At 38.3% G+C, this 17884-nt stretch overlaps 1 protein-coding gene across 1 annotated transcript; it reads left to right on the top strand.

Moving 5' to 3' along the window:
* Positions 1-316: 316 nt before the first annotated feature.
* Positions 317-16089, top strand: ATH9 (ABC2 homolog 9). Its single transcript, XM_077358896.1, has 13 exons — positions 317-447; positions 568-759; positions 3166-3320; positions 4139-4264; positions 4557-4652; positions 9307-9407; positions 9612-9648; positions 11107-11325; positions 11753-11864; positions 12588-12679; positions 12784-12963; positions 14690-14803; positions 15651-16089. The coding sequence occupies exons 2-13, from the start codon at positions 576-578 to the stop codon at positions 15843-15845; spliced, it is 1611 nt and encodes a 536-aa protein (XP_077215011.1). The 5' UTR covers positions 317-447; positions 568-575; the 3' UTR covers positions 15846-16089.
* The last annotated feature ends 1795 nt before the right edge of the window (positions 16090-17884 follow it).

Raw genomic sequence — 17884 nt, 5'->3', positions numbered from 1 at the left:
ATCTCACCGTTGGATTAAATCGAGATCTCATCACCATCAGATCGTTGTGGTGGTGGATTAGGCAAGTAGGTTAGAAAAGGTAACCTTGAGAAATTAGGATGGTAGGCTTATTAGAAAATTAGATTAGATTATGATCTTTTTATCTTTCTCTTAACCTAGATAGATTAGGCAACTAGATTGGATTAGAATAGTCTCTTTCCATATTTATCAAGTTGCCTCCGACACTGAGATCTTAACCCAATCCAATGGTGAGATCATACATCCTATGATGTGGTCCGTACAGTACTTTTTGAAAAACTAGAAAACAAAATCCTCATTTCCACCAGAATGGTCCGAACCGAGACTGAAATTTGAAACCTTTATATCATAATTGGGTGCACCGAGTCAAATCACGTACTTGGACCCGGCGAGTCGTATTGGATTCCAACATCGCGAGGGATGCGCCTGGTAAGTAGTGTCTACCCCCGCATGGCCGCATTCATTTCCTGAATCTGTTCCTCTCCCGCGTTACAATTATCAATAAATACCATCTCTCTCTTCCTCTCTCTCTCTCTCTCTCTCGTCTAGGGTTTGCCATGGTGTTCAGGTCCTTGTGGCGGGCCCGCTCTAAGCTGGCGATTACCGCCACCATCCTCGGCGGCGGAGGTGTTGCAGCGGCGTTCGCAGCCTCCGACGATCCTTCCACCGCCTTGAAGATTTGCAGGGCGGTTCCTCTTCGCCTCCTCCGTGATTCTTACACTGCTGCCCTCATTGCCTTTGGTCAGTTCCTAAAATAATCGTCTTTTCTGATTCAATTCCCTACAACCAGTTTTATCTTAATCAATCTGTCTTTTTCTGTTGTAATTCTTATATTTCATTTGAGCTTAGATTTTAGGTTTTGGGACGCGTGTAGATATTTTATGTGTTTGTCCTTTTCTGATGTAGTTCCCTACAACCAGTTATTTTTTTAATTAATCCGTCTTTTTCTGCTATAATTCTCGTATTTCATTTGAGCTTAGATTTTAGGTTATCTAGGGTTTAATTTCTGAACAGAAATTTAAAAGGAATGAGGGATTTGGATTCAATAATTCGTTCCGAGTTTAGGTTGGATTGAAGATTCCTCTCTCCGGTCTGTTTTGTTGCTTCATGGCATACAAATGCTCTAAGGATGTTAAAGTATGCTCCTAAAAGATCGAGTCCTGACTTACACGGAAATTCACCATTCCATAATTGTCTTGGACCAGATCTCAGTTTCTTTTTGTGATAATTGAACTTCATCTTCATAAACAATGCACCTTCGGCCGTTGCATAATAAGATGCTGTCAATTGATCAAATAGAAAACTAGTAGGGATCTTTGAGACTTAACATGGACAGATAAATTGTTTGGACTGAAAATAGGACAAGGAGAAGCTCATAGATTTTCTTTGCCTGAACAGTGAATACTTTTGCAATTGAATGGAGACATTGCCATCACGAACTAAGACTCAATATAAGTAGCACAGTGGAGAATAAGGATAAACACCCTTCATAATAGTCTGAAGAGCTAAATATGATTTAGCAATGCCAAAAAGGTTGCCAAAGATACTAGAGAAATCTGTCGCTAAGAAACAGGCATCCCTCAATGATGCAACAAGAAAATGAAAGAAAAGGGCAAGTAAGAGGGGTAGATGCAGACAGTGATTCTTCCTGTAACAGACCAGGAGGAGTAGAATCCAACACCTGAAATATATCTCGCTCAAAATAAATATAGGCCTCCTGTTTCTTAATGCAAGCATAACATTTGGTAACGAGGATTTCTTAAGTGGAGGGCTGAAAGAGTATAACCATTCTGTTTATAAATATTACTATATTAGTAAAGCCTATATGGATAAATTAAATGTATCTTATAGCTACATATACAACGGTTAAAAGTGCAAGAAAAAATGAAACGGTTTGTCACGATAGGTATATTGACAAGTCTCATACATGTATCTGGCTTGGTAATTTCTTTTTTCCTTTTTAACTTTAAATCTGTTCATTTTTTGTTCTTTTCTTTCTTTGGGGTTGATTTTTGGTGTTTAGAAAAGGAAAAAGAGGAAGTGCATCAAGAGGAAGAGATGAAAAACAATAAAGTTAGAATAATTGGATTTGTGTCCTAATCAACATAGCTGATCTCGAAACACCTTCCTCAGCGGGAGCATCCTAATTGCGAGTATGGTGGGAAGATTTGTCAAGTTCACTATTTGAAAACCATATTACCCAAAAATATGGTGTAAAGATATGTCAACATCACTATGGGAAGCTGTGTTGACACAACTTTGGCCCTACTCGGTTGATCAAAAACCCCTTTGACTCGTCCAAGTTAATGGGTAGCTGACTACATCAAGCATTGACTTGCTGAAGTCGATTCGGTTTTACTTTTACCTTGGTCAAGTTATTGTCCGAGTACAATTTTTTGAACACTGATCAAAATTCAAGAACTTTGCATATGCCATCTAAGATCTTCTATAAAAAATTTGCTATCTCCATGAGTATTTGGGTACACTTCGCTTCTACCAATACATCAAAGGACATTTTCTCCCTTTAAACCACATCTGGACTGGAGAATAAAGTAATTGAGGATCGTAAGCCGTAACCTTGAAAGAGGACTCACGCCTCAGCCTCCGCCTCCGCCTCCGCCTCCGCCTCGTTTGAATCTAGTACCAATTGGCCCTGAAAAATCCATTGTTATCCAGCCAAAAACATAGATAAGGGTCCCACACTTGCCGTACTTGGTTTCTCAGAGGAGCCATAATCAAATTTGATATTAAGAACCTTGTCTCGAAGTGGCTCCATCTTATTTAACCTCCAATTTTCACAATTGATCTCCAACTTCTTTCCAAGTCATATCCTTCAAGAAAAATGTTTTATAAACCAATGCCAAAAAACCGATAAGGCCATTTAGGCTCTCCATCACACATCCAATGTTTTTTCCGAACAAGTGAATTTTAATAAAAAAAAGGAAAGACTACTACAGGCAAAAAATTAGAAGAACCTAAAAGAAAAAAATTACAATATGGGCATCTCATGCCACACCTCTAATATTATTTGATTTTTGCTTTGACTATACAAGCACTGATGAACCAGAATTCTGTTTGGATTTTTTTTTAATAATAGATATCCATTTCTTCAGTGTCCACTTAGTTTTCTCTTGTGTTTGTTATCAGATTATGAATATTCATTGTGGGGACTTCCAGAAGGAAGTGTTGAAAGGTCAATAGCCAAACATAAAGTTCACACTCGATGTGCACGTAGGCTTCAAGAACTATGTTTCCAGAATGGGGGAATATATATCAAGCTTGGTCAACACATTGGTCAGCTGGTATCTTTCTATTTGCATCTTTAATTCCTGAGTAAAATTGAACATTGTTCTCTATTTAAGTTTCATAAGTATGTTGATTGTCGAGAAAACTTCAAAATAACTAGCTTGGCATGCATATTGTTGTAATAATCAGTGATGCCATTTCTGTGGTGCTGTGCTGTCTTGATTTTTTGAGGAAAGCTCAATAATTCTTACTTGGGAGACAGAAAAATTCCATGTGTGCTAATATTTTGGAGCCACAATGGGGTCTAACATGTGCTACTATGCACTCTGACCTATTAAACATGGTTTATATCCTTGAAATGGTATCACTATTGCATAGTTTGAGTTTATTTATTTTGGGGTTGATTTGATGGGTTTTTTGTCCCTTTATCATCTTCATTTGTCCTTTGACTCCTTTCATATTAAAGTTGTATAACTATATAAACGTATAAGGATGTTGTTAAAAGTTAGTATGCTCAGTCACCTTTGAAGGTAGAGACAGCATCTTGAAATTAAATTTTTGAAATTGGAAGAAGCTATTAATATCTCAAAACTCTATGTTTTCAGTATGATAGCCTAATGCATACGTTTGTAATTTGTGCTTTGCTGATTTAATTATTACAAGGTACTGAGTATAGCTTGCCACATCTTGATCGACATGATATGGACTGTCATAATAGCTAACCAGATTTTCGTGACTATACGATTGACAGTGTGGTGTTCTATTTTTTGTTTTATACTTAGGAATCATCCTGTGAAATTGTATAGTGAGAGTAGCTTATCAATCTGAATGCCATTCCTCATTTTACTGCTCTGAATATTGTTGTCTCATGTAGGAATATTTAGTTCCTCAAGAGTATGTTCAGACTATGAGGGCTTCTATGCTGAATAAATGTCCAGTTTCTTCGTATGATCAAGTGTGTGAAGTATTCATGAAAGAGCTTGGAAGGATGCCAAATGAAGTATGTTCTCTTCCTTTCATTGGTTTGGCAAATTCTTATTCAGATTATATGACTACATGAGGAAACACCATTCAAAAAAAAAAAGCGAGTGCATAAGAAATTCTTTAGTAATAAATGCATATTTACAGTCTCCTGCTTTTTTTCAATTTTTTGATGTGGAGCTCAGAAGTGATAGTTTATTTCTCTTACTTTGATTATGTTCTAATTTTCGTCAAGAACAGATTATGGACCGATTTAATGCTTGATTCGATGCAATACTTATCTACTTAACCAAGCAATTCTCAATGGACAGATTTTTGTTGAATTTGATCCCGTTCCATTGGCAAGTGCATCCCTGGCACAAGTTCATGCTGCTCGCACACATGATGGCAAAAGAGTTGCTGTAAAGGTAATTGTTTACACAGTTTTTCCATTTGCATGGGCAACAGGTACCTTTCCTCAGTTTGAAAGTGTTGGTTGGTTGGGTTTCTAATTCCCATTGGTAGTTCGAATTGCTAGATGTATCTTCTTTTTTTTCTGAAACCGTGGATGAATATAGGTTTAAATGCAATCCTTAGATTAGACAATAAGATCATTTACATTTGGGGTTTGGTTCAAAAGCATTTGAAAAGCTCTAGATCTCTAAGTGCAGGAAACCCTCAAGGCCTTTCACTCTTTGTCGATGTCTTGAAGCATCCTCTTAAAGTCTTCTACTCTAGAACTCTAAACCCAACAGAGCTTCATGAAATTTTCATAGTTGGGGACTTAATGGGAGAGGGAGAGTACTTATATTTATCAGCCACAGAATCTCAATTTAGAGCAACTTCAAAGAGGTAGCAACATTGTGAGATGCTTGGACCATATTCAACTTACTGGGAAATCCCAGCATTGCCCCCAAAGTGAAAGAGAAGGTCCTATGAACTTTCATCCTTGCTAGTACTTTCTCAACAAGCTTGTCCATTCCTGTTAGGTATTTGCTTTTAGATCCCTCTCCACTCCCTTATTTCGTTCTATGGAGGGCCTGCCACTGTAGTGCTCCATGAATTGTCTCGTGAGACTCGATCGGATCAAGGTTGGTCTGATTTTGAAAACCGTTCAAAATAAACACCTAGTATTACTTTTGGAAAACCAATGAATAGCTTGATATCAAGAGGTGGGGCTGGGCTGCTTTTAAATTGGCCAACTTAATAATTTCTGAACCATGCAAATAAGGCAACATGACAAGAAAATTGTGGGCATCCTTTATTGGCAGACTGTGAGCCTTGCAATGAATTATTTCGATGACAGAGAACACCGCAGTATTTTCCTTAGTCGAGGTTACATGTTTGATGAAACAAAGCCACCAAAAAACTAATCCAGGGCAACATAGAACCTTCGGGCCTAATGATTTTAGCAACCTTGACAGAGGGAATCTAGTAATCCCTGTATGATAGTGAGGGTGAGAGCATGATCAACCCTATATCCCAAAAATGTGAATGCACCAAGTCACACCCATGTGTGGACTGAGATTTCGTCTCTAATGACTTCAGATCATGGTGCTATGCACAATCATCACACACATGACAATCATATGGACCATGAGCTGTCCTTACTTAACTTGGTTTATCTCATTTTATGGCCTACACAGACTAGAGAATCATATCTGATGCACACGCCCTGCCACAATACCAGCTCTCCTACTGTATTTCCAAAGGGCACAATCTCAATCCTTAGAGGGAGTGACCCATTTTTCCATATATCACATGCACAAAATGATTCCATGTAAAATCGTACTCAATAAGCAAATATATCTGCAAGGGTAAAAGCCAATTAAGTGTATTACAAAGTGATGGCTTTGGTTTTCCAATGCTACATTGTACAAACGGCAAGCCTATGTGTTAGAATTGATACTTGTCATTTTGAATGTTACTGATGCAAGTATAGTTCTAAACATTCACAAAACTTAGAAACTCGCTAGAGAATGAAATGATTACAGAAGCAATAACTTGACGGTGTGGAGGGATATTTTGAAACATAAGCATAAGTTCCTTGAAGACAATTGTTTTAGAGTTTACAAAGGTGATAGAGTGAGGTTTTTGCAAGATAAGTGTTCGGAGACTGCGTTAGTTGATTTGTTCCCTGATCTCTTTGGTGACCAATAAATTAGTGTGGGTTCAAGATTGTTATAAGAGAGAAGATGGTCGGATTTCCTTGAAGATAAATTTTTGACGAACCTTTTTGACAGGGAGTTGAATAGATGAAGCAATCTGTTAGCTATTTTGGATTGTATATTTATTTGGAATAGTGGTAGAGATAAAATGGTTTGGATCTTGACATCATCTGGGAAGTTCAGTGTAAAGTCCTTTTACCTTCATAGCTCATCTAGCCTCCCATCATCACTTCTAGCCAGGGGCGATGCCAGAAATTTTGCACAAGGGGGGCAAAAATTATAGTAATTTTTTTTCTCCAAACAAATGAAAGCAATATTATAGTTTCCAAAAATGGGGTAAGTATAAAAATGGTAAAATTAAAATTTTAAACTTATTTTCTGTCTTAGGGATGATTGGAAAGGGGGGCATTTTTAAAAAAAAGGGGGTAAGTATAAAAAAATATTAAAAAATAAAGGTATATTTTTTTTCCCAAAAAATTAAGGGGGGCAATTGTCCCTCTTCCCTTTCAAGTGCCATCACCCCTTCTTCTAGCCACAGTCTGGAGCATTCGTGCACCACCTAGAGTGTGTGCGTTTGGATGGACTACTTCCCAGGATAAGATCCTAACTGTGGGCCATTTGTGCAACCATAAGATGTTGATAATTGATCATAGGCGACTCTGTCGACCACTTGCTAATTCATTACAGGTTTGCCACAGAGGTATGTAGTCGTGTCCTTGGTAGATTTGTCATGTCATGGGTATTTCCGCATTGTCTTTCTGACCTCCTGGATAGTTAGTATTTTGTGCCTTTGCCTAGGAAAGGTAGAATCCTATGAAAGGTTGCGTTGTTAGCCTCTATATGGGTACAACAGAAGGGGAGGAATGCTCTAATATTTATGAACAATGTTAAAATTCCCTATTTCGTCTACATAATGATTATATCGATCATCATATCCTGGGTGGGGATTTAACCTTGCTTTGGGTTATACTCTATTTTGGATATCAGATGCTGTTGGAAGGAGATTTGTTCTAGCTCGGTAAGGGAGGAGCCTATTGCTCCTAGATGGACTCCCCTTGATCCAGGATGTCTGAAACTTAACTTTGATGGATTTGACATTGGAAATCTTGGCACGACAGGAGTAGGGTGATTCTTAGAGATGTGCTGGGTCTGATCAGATGGGCTTAATGTGGTGTTATTGAGGTTAAGTATTCTAACAAGGCTGAAGTTAGGGCTGTGCTGCAGGAAATCCAGATCATCAACATTTCTGACTTGGGCCATCTCATTGTGGGGGGAGACTCCCTCAATGTTATGAGGTGGATGACGGTCCCCACTCCTCCCGTGGAGGTTTGATGTTTTTTTTTATGAGATCAAGGATTGGCAGAGTGATTATCCTGTTTGTTCCAGCATGAGCAGAGATTAACTAATGGAGAAACGGATCGTCTTGATCAATCAGGGGTCAACCAGAAGAGTTTGGACATTTTTGACAACCACCCCACGCAAACCCACACACATCCACTCTCTATCTCTCTATTTTTTCTGCTATTTCTTTTGTTTTTGCCCTGTAGTTGTCTTGTTGTATCCTGTTTGGTTCCAGCATGTGCAGAGATTAACTAATGGAGAAACAGATCGACTTGATCGATCAGGGGTCAACCAGAAGAGTTTGGAGATTTTTGACAATTCCCCACCCACACCAACGCCAACACCCACCCACACCCACTCTCTCTCTAGTTTTTCTGCTATTTCTTTTATTTTTGCCTTGTAGTTGTCTTGTTGTATCTCCTACCACCTCAGCCGCGGGGCCTTGCTCTTTTCTTTCTAATAAAAGCTCATCTTTAAAATAAAAAATAAAAAAAATTGAACAATCACAAAAATAATCCCATAGATCTTCACAAACTGTACAAGTGATGTAAAATGAATATTGAACAATCACAAAAATAATCCCATATATCTTCACAAACAGTATGAGTGATATAAAACGGAAATAGATTTGATCAAAATATGATCAAGATGAACTCAAAATCGAATAAGGAAGGTCATAAGTATTAATTAAAGTTCTGAAAATACATCAGACACACAGTAGACTTTACTCTAGTTTAATCCTAAACATTGGTATATGATCAATTTTAGCACTTCGATCAATCTAAATAAAGCCTAATTTCTATTTTAAAGCAGTACAAAGTAAAATAGAGATGTTTTACATATTGCTGTCAAGAAAACCTAAAACAACAAATCCTAAAACTTTAGAATTTCTAAAATTAGGCATTCCACTTGCTAAACTCAATTAAGAACTCCTTACCCTCTTATAAGTCGCTTATCCTAGCCCAAATATATCACCTTCTCAACTTGAAAACTTTCAAAATTAGAAAGACTCCAAATTCTGACCTAAAAATGCTGTTTCTGTTTTCTTTCCTGTGGGTCTGCCAAATCCTACTTAAAATTTGCCCAAAAATTAAATAAAACTAAAAAGGGAGATGGATTTTTTCACCCCCCCTGCATGAGGGATGCACTCCACTTTAACGTGAATTGTGGGGAACTTTAATGCTTTTGACATCAAATCATGCTAAAAGGGGGGCGCATCCCTCATACACGGGGGGGGGGGGGGGGGGGGGGGGGGGGGGGGGGGTCGTCGGGGTGGGGGGGCGTGGGTGTTGTGAAAAAATCATCTCCCAACTATAAATCATTATAAATCATAATGACAGTCTGCCAAATGTCGTGACAATCGGCGCTCGTAGGCCCGCCAACTATTGATGTTAGGTTATTAGCATGATGTGATGTTTCGGTCACCTTTCAAACTGAGGGTTGAGCAGAGCACTTGGGCCTCTTCTCTCAAATCATCATTGCTTAGTTACGGAATTGTTACAATGCTTATAATGAAATTACTATTTTTTGTGATCTATCTGTATGTTTCATAAATAAATTTCTTGATATCCAGGTTCAGCATGCTCACATGACAGATACAGTCACTGTAGATTGTGCCTCTGTAGGATTGATTGTGAATACCCTGCACTGGTGCTTCCCTTCATTTGATTATAGGTAGTTTTAGATGATTCCGTTCTTGAATCTTATTTCTTCTTTTAGTTTTCCTAAATGCATAGGGAGCATCCATTGGGGTTTTGGGTATGGGAGCAATACATACATACATACGTAAATCATACATATATGGTTGCTTTCCTCTCTCTGTGTGTATATTTTTAAGCACCTTTCTGCAACTGAAGTTTTCTTGGATTGTAAACACAGGTGGTTGATTGATGAAATACACGAAAGTTTACCAAAGGCAAGTAGTTGGCTTTAATATCTTTTAATTATTACTGTTTTTTCACCCTTGGCTTTTACTATGTCTCATACCAGGTATCCATATCCGTACATAGTCTTATACTTCTAGATAGATTGTGTTAATGCTTCACATTTGTTACATATTTATTTCTAAGGTGAAATCATACCCATGTCCATAATGTTCCTATCATTGCATCCTATTACATCATAACTGCTGGGGCAAAAGGCTCAACCCCAAGCTCTTGTTTCCAGTCTGTACCGATTAGTCTCTTTGGGACTCTCTTTGTATTTTAGGCATCATAGTGGTATGATAAATGCATACTCCTTAGAGTACTAATGAGACATGCTCACTCTCGACTTTGTGCCGTTGCTATCATATGAAGCTCTGATTTATATCTGCATCCTATTACATCATAACTGCTGGGGAAAAAGGCTCAACCCCAAGCTCTTGTTTCCAGTCTGTATTGATTAGCCTCTTTGGGACTCTCTTTGTATTTTAGTCATCATAGTGGTATAATAAATGCATACTCCTTAGGCTGCTAATGAGACATGCAGTGCTAATGAGACATGCTTACTTTCGACTATGTGCCATTGCTATCATATGAAGTTCTGATTTATATTTGCCATTCAATCTACATAAATCTGATTCCTTTCACCTTCTTCAAATTTTTTCTAAAGGATTCATTTAGCCGACCCCAACTAGTTTGGGACAAAGGCTTTGTTGAGTTGAGTTGAGTTGGGTTGAATTCAATCTACAAAAATCTCAAATCTATTGTGATCTTTTCAATGGAATTGGAGACTTTCAATAAGGATTTTGCGATTCATAACTAGGTGGAGCCGTGGAGCTTCTTCCTTAAGCCGTCTAATGAATTTTGGATTTTATCAGGGAAATTTTAACTACCCTCCCTTGTTTAATAATGTCACGCCAAAAAGTCCCCCTTAACCTAAACCATTCTCCCCCTTAACCCAATCCATTAAGCTGTGGAAACATTGTAATGAGTATGACTCTGCTTAACAAAGCAAGGCCTTTTGTTTGAGATGTTTCAATTCTGATTTAGCCTTCGAAAGTAAGGATGACATTTCCCTTTCTTTCCGATAACATATTGCTGTTTTAGCCTTTGGGGCTAACTCACATTGTTTTACACTTTTTAATTGGCTGGGAATTGTTATAGCCTTTGACAGCTGGCTAAACAATGTAAAACTAGGCGAGTTCACCCCATTTTATATCAGTTGCCTATAATTAATGTACTTTACATGCATTCACAGGGCATACAGTTCAGGTCTATTTGAGTTTAATTTGTATTACTACTCAATCACCTTGTACTTCCTAATGTGACATCATTTCGTTTTAAATATCTGTGCATTTTTGTTTTCTGTATGCAGTTCACACTGCCTGAACTAGGGTAATCCAATGTGTTATGTAAAGGAATCTGATCAGTTATACGATTGTGGCTATCAGGAATTAGATTTCTTGTGTGAGGCTAAGCATAGCGAGAGGTGTTTGGATAACTTTAAGAGGTTATCTCCTCACATTGCAGACTACGTATATGCCCCAAAGGTTTTTTGGAATTTAAGTACCTCAAAACTTTTGACTATGGAGTTTATGGATGGCGCGGGAATAACTGACGTGAATGCAATTCGAAGACTTGGAATTCAACCAAAAGAAGTTGCGAAATTAGTAAGTTATATCACTGCATCTTAATTGATACCTGTTCTTATCATACTGGCAATTATGTAGGGGGGACAACTTTTTTTGCATACTCATTCTGAAGTGAGTGGAAAGCTGGAAACATCATCCAGTGGGATGCTCCATTGATGGGCCAAGGTCCATAAGCTATACCGAATGTACAACCCTAACTGCATGATCAGTGACATAGAAAAGGATGTTTAGAGTTTAGACTAATAAACAATAGTTCACACTCAGTGGCCAAAAGCCCATTGGTCAGATGGTTACGCGTTGCTCACTCTGCTCGAGTGGGATCAACGTATACATAGCCACATTTACAGTATAAGTTCCGCGAAAAACACTAGGTTTCCCTTTCCCTTTTTTATTCTTGAAAGAAGTATACATCATCTGTCGCTAAGTTTTCTCCCAAAATACGCAGATTAGCCAAGCTTTTGCAGAGATGACTTTTAAACATGGATTTGTGCATTGTGACCCGCATGCTGCCAACATGCTGGTTCGGCCTATGCCATCTAGCAAATGGAACATTTTAGGTAAGAATTCTATTTGTAATGAGTGTTTTTTAACAATGTTGAATATCCCCATTTTGTAACATGCCATCTGAATATTTATATTATAATATTTTCTATAGTTTCTACAGATTCATACGGGAAAACCATTGCGATTCTATTCTACCTGTCACCACTGTATGGCTAAAAAACATCTCAATCATGTAATCCCATGCATAACTTATGAAGCTGCATTCTGAGAACTTTCTTGAAGAGTGTGTGGTCTAGTTGTTTTTGTCCATTCATTTCTACATTCTGCCACATCAGCCTGTTGGCTTTTCCTGTCCTTGAAGCTATGTAATGAAGTAGAAGAGCTTTGAAGCATTTATTACTTGGAAAGGCTATGATTCTCATCAAACATTCCGAGTTCAACTGTGAGGGTTAAATAGCTCTTAGATGCCAAACTGTAGGATCATAGGAATACTGGTTGCCTTTCTGCCTCATGCTCTGATACTTGTGTGTGGACATGTGTAAAGTCTTTCCCTGGTGTGCAACAAAGTGACCTATACCCTAAGAGTTCTCAAATTGTAAATCATCGCCTCATGTACCTCATCTGGTCTGCACATTTCATGAGTCCTGACTTATTCTTGTCCGTTAACTTGGATTCTCGGTTTGGTATTGAAGTCTTCAGTCTCACTTGAATTCCGATATGTATATCCATATGTATGTTTTTCTTTGAGTACCTGTATTTCTTGTTCTCACATACAGGCAAGAGAAAACCACAGTTGATACTGCTTGACCATGGTCTATACAAGGATCTTGATTTTCCAACACGAACAAACTATGCTGCACTGTGGAAGGTACTTCCATTTCTTGATTGCTGAAGGATTTACTCTTCCATGCTTGCAAGGCTCTTATTGTTCATTTATTAATAACATCTCTCATTGTTTGATATTGGTTGCAGGCTTTAGTGTTTGCTGATGCTAAAGCAATAAAAGAAAATTGTGTGAAATTTGGTGCTGGAGAGGATCTCTATGCACTATTTGCTGGGATTCTTACGATGAGGCCGTGGGATAGGGTCATCGATCCATCTGTTGATCATTTGTTTATAAAAGGCAATGATGAAGATCGTTCAAAACTCCAGGTGATTTCTGATTTTTTTGTGAATATTTCAGCGATTTTTTTTTTTTTCAATTTTTTTCAGATCCATCCACAAATTTAGGTTGAGTGGGGATTCATACTGTTACGGGTGCTTTCCTTTACATGGATAAATTTACTGTCAACTTTTTACTAGTGTTGAGGAATTTTCTTGCATTTTCCATTCGCATTGGATTTGGTTTCCACATATTCTCAAATCTAAACCTCATGTAGCTGCCAGTCTCCTTTCCCTAAAACACTCTCACGGTCCTAACTAGCAATGAATAGCCGAAACCACTGTTACATTTGTTTTACCTTAGACCGACTTTTGAACTTTGGTAGCTTCTCATTAGTTGGTTTCCTTGTCTTGGAACTCTTGCACATTCTCATGTAGTTTTCATCTCAAAGATTTTCCTCTTTTCACCATTCTAATACTACATAAAGTGCCACATACTCTTTTAGAAAGCTTATGCAGTAGATCGTGAAGAGTTATATGGACACCGGCCACAAAAATGGCCATGTTTTATTGTGCAGATAGTCGTACTGGTGAGGAACGCTGTTGAATGATTCGAACTATTCATCTGGGTGGCCACATAATTTATGCGCCCTTTTTCCATTTTTTTTTCTGGAGAAATTACAGAATCTTTATTCAATGGGAAAGAGATAAATAATAAAAGGGCACATGCAAAAAAAAGAAAAAAGAAAAATAAGTCCTGTTGAATAGGCCATGCCAGAAAAACTTCCCTGGCCCAACCATCCAGTCAATGGACATGTTTCTACTGAACTGGGAAGTTGGTTTTTCTTTTTTTCATAGGCTTCCCGTTTGTAGGGCAGTATGTAACTGTTAGCATCATTACAATAGGGAGAATTCTTGGGTGTGGCCCATCCATGATGGGGACCACCAGTTAGGAAAACTGAGTGGTGGTTCCACCTGTGAAACGTATGGAATACCTGCCCACAATGACATGGCTGCCTTTTGTGCTCAGTGACCATATAGTTCCTCCTATAAAAAATAGCTATCCCCCTGTACAACTGCATAAGGTCACCATTAGGCATGCATTTGGCTCTAATCCCCCATCCTGCCCTAACTGTTTGCAGCTGCATCTTTGATTCTTGGGATTTCATTGAATGAATTGTTGCACCATCTGGTTTTGCCTTGTGTCTTTCCTTCTCAACTGATCTAATCCCTCCGGGCATGAGCTGACCATAAGCACGGACATATGGTCAGCTAATGCCCTGATCAGAATGGTGTGAACATGATCCTACTGCTGAAAGCTCTTGTATGCATATTTATGTCTGGGTACCTGGACACTTTAAATAGGTATTGTTGCCAGGGAACTCATATTGAACAAAAAGGACACCTATGTTCTTTCTTTTATCTTCTTTTTCTTGCTATTAGGATTTCTTTTTTTCAAACAAGTTCATTAGCAAATATTTCTATTTTCATTTCTGTACTTTTGAAATGGAGGTATAATTTCGATGTTAAAAAAGGGCTTATCTGTTCCTTACAGTAAATCGTTTTTTTGTTTGTCTCTCAAGCCTCTGGCTCCAAAGACAAATAACCATCTTCTAACATCATGGCATTTTATTTGTCAAAAGAATAACATTATGACCTTTTGTCTTGCTATGTTGCAAATTGGGCAGTCTGCATTCTATTTCTGCTAATTTGGATAAGTCGGCTTCTTTTAGAGATTTTTTATGCTTAGCTCAATATCATCACTCTCTTTTGCCAGATGTATGCTTCGCAGTATTTCACTCAGATCTCAGAGCTGCTAAGGAGACTCCCGCGTGTAATTTTATTAATGCTCAAGACAAATGACTGCTTACGGGCTGTAAATAATTCTTTGGTAAGCCATATGGCCCATATGTCTATTTTATATTTTAGAAGAAAGTAAGCCCTCAACATGACATTGTTATGTGGATTGTCAGATGCTTGTAATGCATGAAGTTTAATATGATGCTGTGAAACCTTTTTTTTTCTTCTTGAATAGCAGTGATGCTGTAGAACTTCTTGGTCACAATATATAGTTTCCTTCTATAACATCTATAGGGGTTTTTCGTGACTATTTTCTGCTGTTGATGATCTTCTTATGCAGTTGATATAGATTATAGAGTAGTGTAAACTGATTGTAATATCTTTCTCATTTTAATAAACCAGTAGGGGTCCCTGCCAAACCCCAGCTTACCTATAAAAAAAAAGGATTATAGAGTAGTGTAAGGTACATATTTGTCCATGGGAACTTAGTCATCTCACAGCCTCGGTTCAATTGACACCGATTGTAGATCAATTTTTTTGGAGTCATCCCAATTGTTGGATTTCAAGTTTGAGGTCTGAGTTGCCAAACCAACTTATAAAAAACCGACTTACTTTAATTGATCGGTAAAAAATTCATAAAAGATCCATTCATTGCATTAGAAATCATTTACTGTGACATGCAACCAGTGAGGCCATTTTCAAGAGTGATCCTTCATTTGGAAGCTATTGCACATCTCTCACATAAAATGCCATATAACAGCATCCAGTGGCAAAATTTACTTGTAATTACAAAAATCTACATTTATTCCATCAGAACATGCCATGTAGGTATTATTTAAGTAACCAGTGGGATTGACAGCATATAGACTCTTAAAGAAATTCCTAGTTTTTTGTTTGCTTTCATTAGATTTCTCTGAAGCTGTATTCTGCAATTGCAGGGATCTTCTCTCGACATGTTCTTGATCATCGGAAGAGTCTCGTCAGAAGCGGTTGCTGAGACAAAGATGTTGCAAAAGAAATCCTTTTTGATGGGGCTGAGCATATTGTTGGAGGAGATATTGCTGGAAGCCCGATTTCTTGGTATGAAAATTGCCTTGTGGCTTCTACAGCTCAGGAAAGCTCTGTCAGGGTGAAACCCAAATCCACAAATGTCAGCTTTTCTCCTCCCAATTTTCTAAACCTCAGATTTATCTCCTCTGAAGCACAATAAGTCCATGGATTTGCCTGCAAGTCGTGTGAGTTCGGATCGATGTGATGATTATTTTTTGTTTTCTTGGCAAAAAATGTTGTATTTTTTTAAATATGTATAACAATGTCACATTTACAGGGATATGGCATATTCAAAACCCCATGAATGGGGGGAAAAGTTGGAAACAATTTTATTTTTTTTGAAAGGTAACATTTTATTTCATAATTCGAAGACATACAAGTTGGAAACAAAATCAATTTTAGCAGATGATGAAAATTAATGAAAGATTCGATTGCGTACACAACTGATTTCTTTGGTGTGTTTTTGTGGATTAATTGGCTGTGTATGATTTTTCCACCATGAACTCATTTGATGCATGGCTTGGAAACTTGTTTGGTGAATTTGCCAATTGCCCCAACTTGCCTCACTGAGTCTACAATGGAGCCAATTTTGGCCTTTGGCTTGTTTAGTTCTAACTTTTCTGAAGAGAACTCGTTTAGGAACAGCATAACAAGACTGGTTCACACCAGTCTGACTGATTTACCAGTTCTTGCATTTTCAAACCATGGATGTCACGGCAGACTCGAGAACATTTCTGTACTTTACTGTTGTAATATGAGATCGTTTGTGTCCTTAATTACAGCTCTTTCTCATTTTCTTTTGGGAAATGAGTTCTGCGGTCCACTGTTTTGACAAACATGCGCTCCAGTTTTTGTCGTGTAGTATTTAAAGGGCTGTCCGAGGAATATTTCGGTTCTCAAAAAGCTCTTAAAGCCCTTAAAATACTACACGACAAACATGTGGAGCTCCGCCAAGAGCTGTTGAATAGAGTCTTATTCAATCATTTGAGAACCGAATGAGCAGTAGATGAGTTTATAACAGAACAAAGAAGCCATCTCATCTAGTCTTCTCTTCAGCCAAGAGAGGAATCAATAATAGGTGGTTTCATTAGAAGCCAGGGCACGGAGCCCGCTCCGCACGTTTATCAAAACATGGAGCGCTGAAATCATCTCCCTTTCTTTTGCTCCTCAAAACAACAAACCCAAATAACAAGTTAAGATGCCCCTACAAGCACGGTGACCCAATTGGATCCCGTCATCATGTTATTAAGGTGTATTTATTATTATTTTACCTTTACATGTTGCAGTGCTATTAGAAATGCACCTTGTTGCACCCCTACATATCATACGGTTAAGATCATCTTATGGAAATGATTTTCGAGGTATGGTCAAATGGAAAACGTATGTAATTTTCGAGGTATGGTCAAATGGAAAACGTCACATACGTTAAAGCCTAACGTGTCTAACGTTAGCCAGCCGTGAGCATGGGCGGGGGTGTGTGTGTGGATATATCAACTTACTACCTTATTTTTGGTTTGTAAAACCAAAACCAAACCCAAAAAACGATTTTAACACAAATTTGGTGCAACCGAATTTTTTTCTTTTGGCAACCGAAACCGAACCCGATCAACCGAAATTTTAGCTCTTGTAAACCGAACCCGAACCAATCCACCCCGGAACCGAACCGAATTGACCGACCGAATTCGGTTCGGTCGGTTAATTCGGTTTTAACCGATTAATGCCACCCCTAATCACAGGTGCCATTCATGTTACTATGTTAGCATTCCTCTCAAGGCAAGTACCATACCCAAGTAGCTGTCCTCTCCGAGCCAAGCTCGCAAAACTCAGAATTCTCCGAGCTTTAAGTGATCTAGGCCATTCATCTGGTAAACCCTACCAGGCTACCATGGATAAATGCTCACCCATTTTCCAGTTGGATGATTATGATGTCTTTTTTCCATCATCACTCACCCCAACTGGCCAACTCCTGGAAAAAGATTATGTCCCTATTGCAGTCATGGTTCCATTGGTAGTTCAAGTCTGAGAGGCCCTCTTGAGTCTTCCTCTAGTGATGGCATCATCCCTGCTTGTGACGATAAAGAGGAGGATTTAGATTTAGAATTCACTCTTTGACCGCCTTGAA

The sequence above is a fragment of the Tasmannia lanceolata genome, unplaced genomic scaffold, assembly GCF_043159265.1.
Source record: "Tasmannia lanceolata isolate RefF3 unplaced genomic scaffold, GAP_Taslan_0.1 ptg000018l, whole genome shotgun sequence".
Taxonomy (NCBI): Eukaryota; Viridiplantae; Streptophyta; class Magnoliopsida; order Canellales; family Winteraceae; genus Tasmannia; species Tasmannia lanceolata.
The sequence above is the reverse complement of the archived record's forward strand: the minus strand, read 5'-3'. Positions and strand labels throughout refer to the sequence as shown.

Excerpts from the sequence above, each read along its gene's own strand:
- ATH9 (XM_077358896.1), top strand. The coding sequence starts at position 576 with ATGGTGTTCAGGTCCTTGTGGCGGGCCCGCTCTAAGCTGGCGATTACC. Across the intron at positions 760-3,165 it reads TGCTGCCCTCATTGCCTTTG|ATTATGAATATTCATTGTGG; the intron begins GTCAGTTCCTAA and ends GTTTGTTATCAG. Across the intron at positions 11,865-12,587 it reads TAGCAAATGGAACATTTTAG|GCAAGAGAAAACCACAGTTG; the intron begins GTAAGAATTCTA and ends TCTCACATACAG.